At 47.1% G+C, this 10,573-nt stretch overlaps 1 protein-coding gene and 1 long non-coding RNA gene across 4 annotated transcripts in view; one reads left to right on the forward strand and one right to left on the reverse strand.

The window, feature by feature from the left end:
• LOC116840115 (uncharacterized) overlaps positions 1-4,445 on the forward strand; it is a 14,288-nt gene extending 9,843 nt beyond the window's left edge. Inside the window, exon 4 of the long non-coding RNA XR_004377307.2 lies at positions 4,364-4,445. This is a non-coding gene — a long non-coding RNA (uncharacterized LOC116840115). The remainder of the gene's footprint in view (positions 1-4,363) is intronic.
• TICRR (TOPBP1 interacting checkpoint and replication regulator) overlaps positions 1-8,938 on the reverse strand; it is a 31,318-nt gene extending 22,380 nt beyond the window's left edge. Inside the window, exons 1-7 of one of the 3 annotated variants that reach the window (XM_075069683.1) lie at positions 7,831-8,938; positions 6,880-7,165; positions 5,284-5,522; positions 4,772-5,015; positions 4,328-4,457; positions 3,044-3,186; positions 1,013-1,222 (exon numbers count right to left, since the gene is read on the reverse strand). In XM_075069683.1, coding sequence (XP_074925784.1) covers positions 1,013-1,222; positions 3,044-3,186; positions 4,328-4,457; positions 4,772-5,015; positions 5,284-5,522; positions 6,880-7,165; positions 7,831-8,490 — 1,912 coding nt within the window. In that variant the 5' untranslated portion in view covers positions 8,491-8,938. The other 2 variants (XM_032806507.2, XM_075069684.1) reach the window with 2 other exon arrangements.
• Between the last annotated feature and the right edge of the window lie 1,635 nt (positions 8,939-10,573).

The raw sequence follows: 10,573 nt of genomic DNA on the forward strand, positions 1-10,573 counted from the left end.
CCCCCCCTCCTTCCTGACTGCCCCCCGATCCCTGCCACCATTCAACCCCCCCTATTCCCCCCACCCGACCTCTATCCACACCCCTGACCACCACTCTGAACTCCCCTGCCCTCTATCCAACTCTCCCCGCTCCCTGCCCCATTACCGCACTGCCTGGAGCACCAGTGGCTGGCAGCACTACAGCCACACCGCCCAGCTGGAGCTAGCCATGCCACAGCGCAGCATAGACCACCAGGTCAGGCCGGGCTCTGAAGCTGCGCTGCCCCAGGAGCTCACAGCCCCACCACCCAGAGCATTGCGCCAGCGGCGCAGTGAGGTGAGGCTGTGGGGAAGAGTGGGGGAGGGGCTGGGAGTTAGCCTCCCAGGCAGGAGCTCAGGGGCTGGGCAGGAGGGTCCCATGGGCCGGATGTGGCCCGGGGGCCATAGTTTGCCCACAGCTGTTATACATAATACCAGTAAAAAGCCATAGTACTGTAGCTGGCACAGCCTTCACTTCAAATTATGAAAACAAAAGCCAACACATCAGATTAAAATGAAATCCTGCCTGGGCTCCTGGGGCTTTAGCCTCAGTGCCACCCAGTCACATTCCTCCTCAAAATCCCAAGATGGAGGACAGGAATAGATCAACACCAGAGGTAGCTTTACAGGGCCTTTCCTTGCCTCAGAATAATGCTTAAGACAAGAAAGCTCCCCATTTCATGGGCATAACTAACAAATATGCTTGGACATCTTTTTCCTCCTATATGCAGTCTCACATTGCTTTCAATTATTTTGCAACTGGAGGAGTAACTAACCACATCCTATGCTACAATTATGCAGTCCAATAGGTCAGTATAAAAGGTATAAAAAGCAAACCTCAAGAGGGAACGATCTTCACCTCCACTGCTGTGAAGAGATGGAATCTCAAAGAGTGCCCCAAACCTGAATCTGCTGCCTAGCTGCGCACTTTATCTAATTGCTCTGCTCTGCCCCATCACAAACATCAGAGCTGATAAACCAGTCTGACATGTACCTATGGAGATTTTCAACACTCTTCGATTTTCTTCCAGCTTATCATCTGATCTCCGTAACAGTTTCTGGGGTACCTTCTCACCAGCTGCTGGTGGCACTCCGTCTGGCTGAAACTTTTGTGCCTTTACATTTAGCCTTGCTACATTCAACATCTGCAGGGAGCGGGACATGGTCTTCATCTTCTGTCTGACAGGAGTCCGGGGAACCCCCCCTGCAGGATCACAAAAGGTTAAATTCTCATCAGGCACAGATAAGTTGGATTTCAGACAGAGTGATCACAAGACACCATCCGGCAGAACACTGGCACCACAAGACAGACCGGATGCGGCATTGTTAAAATAAATTTTTGGTTGTTTAAAATGTAAATTTCAATATAGCAATGTTAGCTTCCCTCAGCACAGTGATGGGGCAATACGAATTCAGGACATGAGGGAAAGACTCAGGCAGGTGGTTCTGACTGTTTCACTAGGCTCAGCCTCCTTTTTGAAGAGTGAATCTCCAGTTCACCTAGGAAGGAACAGATACTGCTGTTTTCAGTTAGCTTGCCACACTATGATCTTGGAACGTATGCAATACACATACGCAACATAATTGTAACGTATAGGTATACTGCTCTCAGACAATTATTCCGGACACCTGGCCTTTGGATTGTGCTCAGTGCTTTCTATAAGAGAAATGGTATTAGAGGGGCAAACCCACTAGTGATTCAAAAAGGAGCCAAGAGTAAGTAGCTTCATCTTAGAGTAAGGATGAGAGTACCACGTTACACAAGGAGGGGAACGTTAGAGCAAGCTCATCTTCCTGTTTTCAAGCCAAACTGTTTCTAACTCAGAACATGATTTTTACCAGCTTAACAAAAAGGTTTCCCCAGTCTGTTTCAAAACGGGCTCTCAAATTGAGAGGGGAAAACTCCTTAAATTAAAAATTCTTTAAAAGGTTCTGTCATTCCTACCTCCCTTTCCTCAGCTTCTTTCTCCTTAAGAATCAGGCTTATGTCTTCTGAATAATTTCAATACATTTTTGTTTACCAACAGTGAAGGACAGACAATATAAATCCATATATATATATATATATATATGAGTTACGGTGGGGACAAGCGCCCAGCTGACTTGTAAACAGTTTTTTAATTTTAAAAAGCAAACTGCATTTGTCAGTGCTTTTCGGGCATTTTCTCCTAATTTTTAATGGACATCTTAGAGATTTTCTGCTTCAGTGAAGAGAGAATGATGATTAAGTGGTATATTTGTTGCAGGCAAGCAGCTTGAAAATCCTGAGTACAGAGTCTAATTAGAACTGAGGGTTTATAATACAGAGTATAGAAATCTGCATATTAACTGAAATATCACTGAGAAATAGCTCTACAGGGATTATATGATTCAGATGCTTCCAGAGTGGAGCTGCTTAACTAGGTAAAAATCCTAGTTCTGCATTAGACACTAATGCATCCTTCCCTATGTCAGAAAGAATTCAATTTCTGTAATATGAGGCTGCTTCTTATTTATGTAACTCCACCACTATATCCCAGCTAGGTAAACTTCCCCTGAAAATGGGCTGCTAATCCCCTACAAGACGTTCGTAAAGTATCCCTGAATTATTATACTGAAATGTCTAATGCTTAAATATTATGAGAAGAAAGTTGGTTAAAATGTTCTCTTAATTTTTTAAAATTAGAACAAAATGGAGAAGATGTGATGTCATGTTAGTTGTGGGCATATAGATGAGATGTCCAGAAGGAATAGGCAACTAAAGTGCAGAGATTTGCATATTGCATGGTTATTGAAAATGGTTTTCCCAATAACTACAGCTTTGCTTGGCTCCAGCTGGGGCTCAGGGTTCATTTTATGCATAAATAACATTGCCCTTTAATAAACCCGCTCCACTGCCACCATCTGAAGCAGCTCAGAACTGTGCCTTTGCTCAGGGAAGGTCAGGTGTTCAAATTTCATGTTAACAAGAATGTTGCTGCAGAATGCAGAAGACCATAGGATGATGGGAAGGCTCAGCACTCACACAATCCTAGTCTAGACCTACGTCTTTTTTTGTGGTCCCTTGGCTCAGCTGTGGCAGATGCTTCACTAGATTTTCTCTGGTAGAATTCAGACAGACAGTGTGTCAGCTCCATTTCAGGTTGGGAGGCCTCTTCCTTCTCAGTAGCAGAAACAGCCTGCAGCAGCCTGTACGAATGTCAAAGCAATTAAAAACAGATGTCAGCAGAAGCAGGGAATGAGAGGAATTCCTTACTCCCACTGCAGGTTGCCCACCCACCCTCATCTCAGGCAAGTTCAGCCTGATCCCCTGCACACTACCTATTAGAGAACCCCCACTTTCTCCAAACCGCTTGCTCTCAAAACCTTGCCTAGGGTGTGTGTGCTGGCACAGAGAAAAAGGAAAACATTTTTCATTTATGCTAAGCAGGTGACGCTCAGAAAAAAATAAGAATTCCTCTTGTAGAACAGACACATCACTGACCAATGCTAAGAACACAGTTTCAGATAATCTAATCATATCTCGACCCTCAGTAAGTATTTTTGCATGTTTCACACAGCAAGCCCTTTAGGAGGATTTCACTATAGTCAGTCAGCATTCACAGGGCACCAGTAAGCATAAATAGGAAGAAAGGTCCTTCTTAATGAGCCAGTTGACTTCACTGTATTGCCCTGGATTTTATTAAATCTTAAGGGGTGAAGTCTGCAGTATCTCTGTCTCATTTTGGTGTCCTAGAAATACGTATCATCACAGCATCAAAGGACATAGGTCTAGTTCAGGGGTTCTCAAACTTCATTGAACTGTGACTCCTCTCTGACACAAAAATTCCTACATGATGGAAGGAGGGGGAACCAAAGTCTGAACCTGCCAGAGCCCTGCTACCTTGGGCATGGGCAGGGCAAAGCCAAAGCACTTCAGTCCCAGGCAGGGGTTCTGTAATCTGCCCCCCATCACCTAGCACTGAAGCCCTCAGGCTTCAGCTTTGACCTTGCGCAGTGGGGCTCAGGCTTCATTCAGTTTCAGCTCCAGGCCCCAGCAAGTCTAAACCAGCCCTGATGACACCATTAAAATAGGTTCCCGACCCACAGTTTGAGAACTGCTGGTCTAGTTTTTAGAACAAGGGAGCACTTGTCAGGATTCCTGGATTCTAGCCCTGGTTCTTACTCTTCTGTAAAGCAGGTACAGTAAGATCTACCTATTTAACAAACAATGCAAGTATTAGATAATTATGTAGAGTTTTAGAGACTAGTTAGAGAAGTGTAAGTGACATTTCCTGGACTAAAGTAACAACGTCTAAATGATATACAGGGATAGGTCAAAGAGAATTACCTGAATGACTCCATTAAATCTGAACTTGCTCCACAGATGTTCGATAGAGAGTACCACCCTTCAACTACTGCAGGATTCCAGCCATCTGCGCAGGACAGTTCTTGCTGGACCCACTCTGGGACTGAAGTCTCTTCTGGACAGAAAGGCAAAAGTTAGAATGAAACTAAGGAGATTTCAAGTGGCCTCAGCACTCCCAAAGCCTTCTCTACCTGGCATGTCACCGAGCCTTACCAATAAGCATAGTAATGCAAATACGCAGTCAACAACAACACACACCACCACCACCGTAGCCTGGGGTCCAGCAAACTTGGACCCTGACAGATAGCCAGAGGGAGCAAGCCTCATCGCCCAGAGACACTCCACTAGGAACATCAATTTTCAGTCTCTAAGAATTCAGACCTAGGTACTACCAAAGGAGATTCATTTTGCATTCTACACACTTACCAGAACTAGCGAGATCATCTCTGATTGAAGTATCAACTTGACTCAACACACTGCTCACAACTTCTGGGAGATGAAAGGCATAGTCCTGCAAAGAACTCTCGGTCACAGCTCCTTGGAGGAGACATCTCTGAACTTCAGCAGCCTTTTCAGTGCAGAATAGAGTAAGGACTGCAACTGTGTCAGAGAGCGGGGATAAAATTCCAGTGTGGGGGAACCAAACTTCAGATGGAGACACTTCAGCAATCTACATGAAGGGAAAAGACACCTAGGTTATCTAGAAATACAAAGACATACTAAACAGCCTTCAGAAGGCAGAAGGGGCAGCTCACAACTAGGTTAGAGACTGCAATTTTTTTTTTTAAAAGTTTCCACATTTAGAACAAAAAATGAGTTTGTGGAGCAGGCTATCATAATATTTATCAAACTACTAAGTGAGCCCTCATCACTGTAATATGAGTTTCTGCTATTTCTTGGCAAATTCTAGAGAGCTAAGTACAAGAAGGAATATTTACCATGTGTAGCTCTTCAGTAAGTAGCCATCTTACAAGCTGTTGAAACAACGTGTCTTGTTGTGATTGTCCTGCCTGGGAGCTCTGCAGTATCCAGCTCTCAGTGAGGAAGCTGTCAGCCTTCACCAAATTCCAGTCTGTCAAGGTGCCTTTCAGGAAGATGCTGACTGGACTCTGGAAGTGTCTCTGGTTCATGGCTATGGGCTCCAAAATCACTGCACATCTCCACTGCTTCTCTACTCCTATTCAGGATGAAAAAAAACAAACTCATAGACTCATAGGTCAGAAGGGACCAATATGATCATCTAGTCTGACCTCCTGCACAAGGCAGGCCACAAAACCCTACCCATACACATTTATAACAACCCCTAACCATGACTGAGTTATTGAAATCCTCAAAATTGTGATTTGAAGACCTCAAGCTGCAGAGAATCCACCAGCAAGCGACCCATGCCCCACACTACAGAGGAAGGCGAAAAACCTCCAGGGCCTCTGCCAATCGCCCTGGAGGAAAATTCCTTCCCGACCCTAAATATCGCGATCAGCTAAACCCAATGGATGAAGGAACAGAAGACTCAGCAGCAAGTGTACAAAAAGCTCATAGATTAGGCAGGCAGTGGCTCTGTGGTAAGTGTGCTATGGGACCATGGGGAAGATCTGAACTTTTGTGGTTCTGAGCACAAGGGCTGAGAGCACTGTAGAAACAGCAAACTCAGCTCATGTTGGGGAAAAACAAGCACTGCATATCCCTTGGAAAGCTACACCTGCAAGCTGATCTGATCAGCTTTGAAGGAGGTCTCCCATTCAGTTCTCTTTGGCCAAAGGAAAGCAAAGGGAAAGTGGTACAGATTAAAGAGAGGGGATCTCCACACAGGAGCCCACACACATGCATGTGCACAAGGCTCTGCAATAGGTACAGGTACTTCACAAGGTCCCAAATCAGGTTCCTGTCCATTACTTATCTGTATTCATTCAGAAACAGCGCAACAGAGTCCGACAGTTATATTCCGGCTGGGCAGAATTAAATTTGTATTTTTTTATGTCAACAGATATTAGTTTATTTTAAAGCATTTTTAATTTTTTATTAATTTAAGTTTTCACAATGAGGAAAATTATGGGGGGGGTCAAACAATAGAGGAAGTCAGACACTAATTATTTAATGGCAGACAGATTCAAAAAGTTAAAGCTTTATAACTGATAATACAATTCATCAACATCACATGTCAAAATATACACCATAAATACCCTGGAATCAAAAACTTTAAGAAGTTCTCAAGAAGCATTTTTCATACTTCATCCATCCATCAATTTTGGTTATTATAGATGGAAATACTGTTTCTTTGGTTTATGTGTATATGGTGAAACTGACATTTACCCATAAAAACTTAATCCTTCCAAGCCTAGTTTTGTCGGCTCACATATGAGTGGCCCCTTTGGAGTTTGTTCAGGATGCTGTCTTTCTATTTTACTTTCATCATTTGAAATCTCCTTAAATAACTAGAGTCCTCTTCATGTGCTCTTAGCAAGAGGAAAGCCTCATGGCTCTGGTCTGTAACCAGAATCCATTATTAATTATAGCCTAGCCACTCCTTCCATTACCATGCTTGCTGAGGAATAATGCTCCTTCCTGCTGTGGGAATGATGCTTGGAATACAGAAGGCTTAGAGAGCAGGCAGTTCAAGGTTGAAGCAAAGGGCAGGATTGTGGTCCATGGCACAAACTGTGGCTTAGCAGAGCTGGACTCTCTACAAAAGAGAGGGGCTGCCTCTGTTCTGTGGTGACTCAAACCCTGAATTAAGGTCTCGGATGGCAAAATGGTGCCCCCCACCAGACGAATCAGTTCAAAGATTGTCCAGTACCCAGCATGATCTGGAGAGTCTAGCACCTGAAATGAAACAAGGAAACAAGTTAGTACTGCCAATACAATTATCATTATCAGGAAATGTAAATATTTGTCATGTTTTTAGAGAAAATGTTGAAGAGAATGTCTAAGAAGGTACTGGGGCAAGCAATGGCCTATTTGTCTTTTTCCTTCTTAAATCTAGCTTCCTGCATCCTTAACTTTTATGCATAATTATACTTGGCACTTCAGTACTGCAGGTTCTTCATGTGCTTTACAATCATTATCTAGCAAATCCTCACAACCACCCTGCAAGGAAGGTATTATCATCCCTATTTAACAAGGCAAGACCAGTTTTTAAGCTTGGATGCCTGAATTTAGGCATCCACGTATTTAAGCATCTGCACTCCCACTTAAGTCAGTGGATGAGACATCCCACAAATAAACACTTTGTTGCAACTTGCCATCTTCCAGTGTACCTAAATCTGAACAAAGATAATTGCCATTCCAGTCACAGGCCTCAGCTGAGCAGGGATGCCCATTAACTAATAAGTAGCTAATTCTACTCATTTCATTTGTAATGAAAGTCACCTCCCACCAAAAGGTTAAACTATAAAGCCACCTGACATCAGCCTGTGCAGTTGGATAACTGGTAGAGGATGGTATACTATCACTGGGCTTAAATACTCTGCTGCATTCTCTCTCATTACCTTAGACCATTCAGCAGTGTCCACCCAATACAGAGTAATTTTCTGGCCTGCAATCATCTCCAGGACTCTCTTGGGTAAGAGTTTCTCTGCCACCTCTTGAGAAGAGGGCAAATCACAACAGGAATGGACATCACTTCCAGATACAAACTGCAGTAGCTCCCTCTGAGAATGCGGGCAGGGAGAGAAAAGAAAGATGGCATTCACAAAGCCCTCAGAGGTCATGTGGCTCTCAAGTGGCTCATCCGGGGCCACAATCAACCTGCTCTTCTGGCTTCTCAAGAATGGTTTGGCTGGTGAAGTGATCTCAGGTCGATCCCACTGGTAATCCAGTAGTGTTTCCTTCAGCACATTCTGGGTGAGGGTGGCTCTGGGCGCTGGGCCAGGTAAGTGAGATTTGTGGCTCTGCACCCCAAACCTGGTCTCCAGTTCTTCCTCAAAGTCTTCCCAGCTGCGGGGCCCAAGCTCACGGAAATCACCCACCCGTGAGGCTCTGCCTCGAGCGCCCAGCGAGTCAAAGAATTTGAAACCCCATCGGACCTTGGCCAGGCCAAACCTGCAGCCCAAGTAGTTGAGAATCCTCAGGCAGCCCAGCTGGAGCTGGTTCTTCTGCAGGGAGCTGGCCACATCCAGTAGAAAAACCACATTGTGGGAACAGGTCATGTTGCCACTGAAAGAACGGTCCAGTCACAAAGCACCTCAGGCAGCAACCCCCAATCCCGTTCACACCCTGCTTTTCCCTCCCGCCCCCAACGCTGCTCCCCCAAGCTAGCCCCCCACCTGCACACACCCTGCTCCCTCCCACGCACACAGGCTGTTGTCCCTCAGCTGCGCCCCCCGCCCATGGCTGGAGGGGCTCCCTAGCCCCAGATCCAACAACTCCCCCAGGGGCCTCCTCGATTCCACCCCATGGGCCCCTGGTCGCCCCGCGTACTCGCTACCCCCTGCCCCTCCCGCCGCCCCCGCCCGACTGCCCCGGGCCCCCTCAAGGTGCCACCACCGCCATTGCAATCCTCTTTTGCCCCAATCCAACTGCTCGCGCGCTCATCTTCCCCATGCTCCCATTGGCTCCCGGTTACTCTCATCCCGCTTCTCCATTGGGCCGAATTCCCTCAAGCCCCGCCCTCTCGCGATATTTGTGTGACTCCCGTCCTCACCTCACAGGCTTCCGATTGGCTCCTGCTGAATAGGCTCCGGGCGGAAGTACGCGAGCGGCGCAGTCTCCTCCGGAGTCCCTATTCCACTCCACGTTGATAGGTCCGACCGCAAGGGATTCTGGCTGCGATTGGCGGACATCCGCGACGTACAAGGTCAGCCTGCGGCGGAGAACCACTGATTGGCTGCTGCCCTGAGTTTAAAATTTAAAGGCTGGAATTGGAGGAGGCGCGAGGATGGTAAATACAGAGACAGGTATGATGACGTAATCGCTGGGCAATGATGAGGTAATTGCCAGGGTCTTCTATGCCATCTGCCTGGTCGGGCTTGGCGACCACGTGATGTCTGCCCTCTCCCCTCACACCGTAGCTGCCAGGATCGTTCATTGGTCTCTGAAACTATGATGTCATTGTGATGTCACTACGATGGTATCCATCACTGGAGCACCAGAGCCTTCTTTGGTCTCCAGTGAAACAGCCCCTTGGGCCAGGGCTCTTGGTGCCCAGCTGCCTGGGGAACGTTTACAGCATCCTCATGACCTCACCTTTAGGGTTGCCAATTGTCTAATTGCATAAACCCAAACACCCTTGCCACACCTCCTCTCTGAGGTCCTGGGTGTTCAGTTGAAAACTGGACATCTGGCAACCCTAGGATGGGGTGCAGGCTATGGGAGGGAGTTTGGGTGTGGGGTGGACTCCGGGTAGAGGTAGGAGAGGATGTGGGCTCTGGGAGGGAGATTGGGTGCAGGAGGGAGTGCGAACTCTGGGAGGGAATTTGGATGTTGGGTCCTGGCTCTGGGCTGGGGCGGGGGGTTGGGGTGCAGGAGGGAGTGTGGGTTGCAGGCTCTGGGAGGGAGTTGGGTGTGGGGTTCAGGCTCTGGACTGGGGCAGGGGATTAGGGTGTTGGAGGAGGTTAGGGGTACAGACTCCAACTGAGCGGGGCTTGCTTTCAGCAGCTCCAGGTTGGTGGCGCAGTGGGGCTAAGGCAGCCTTCCTGGCCCCATGTTGCTCCCAGAAGCAACTGGTACATCCCTGCAACATCTGTGGGGGGGTGGTCAGGCAGTTCTACAGGCTACCCTGCTTGCAGGCACCACCCCTGAGCTCCTATTGGCTGCAATATCTGGCCAATGGGAACTGCAAAGTCAGGTCTCGGGGTGGGGGCAGCATGCAGAGACCCCCTGCCCGCCCTCCCCTCTCCTCCCCCAGGGGTCACAGAGACATGCTAGCTGCTTCCAGGAGCAGTGTGGAGTCAGGGAGTCTGCCTCAGCCTAACTGCGCCGCCAGATTTTAATGCCTAAAATTTGACTTCAGTAGCCTCCGGGAAATAGAGTCCGATTCCAGGAGACTCCTGGCAAAACCAGGAAGGTTGGCAACCCTAGTCACATTTGGGAATGAGTTCCCTGAACTGGTTGTAGGGTTGCCAACCCTCCAGAATTGTCCTGGAGTCTCCAGGAATGATTAATCTTTATTTAAATGGTATGTCATGTGATGAAACCCCCAGCAATACATCCAGCCAAAATTGGCAATACTTCCAGGGTTGCCAATCTTCATGATTTTTATCTCAAATTTTGCAATATTTGGTGGAGGAAAGC

Source organism: Chelonoidis abingdonii, chromosome 9 (assembly GCF_003597395.2).
Source record: "Chelonoidis abingdonii isolate Lonesome George chromosome 9, CheloAbing_2.0, whole genome shotgun sequence".
Lineage (NCBI taxonomy): Eukaryota > Metazoa > Chordata > Testudines > Testudinidae > Chelonoidis > Chelonoidis abingdonii.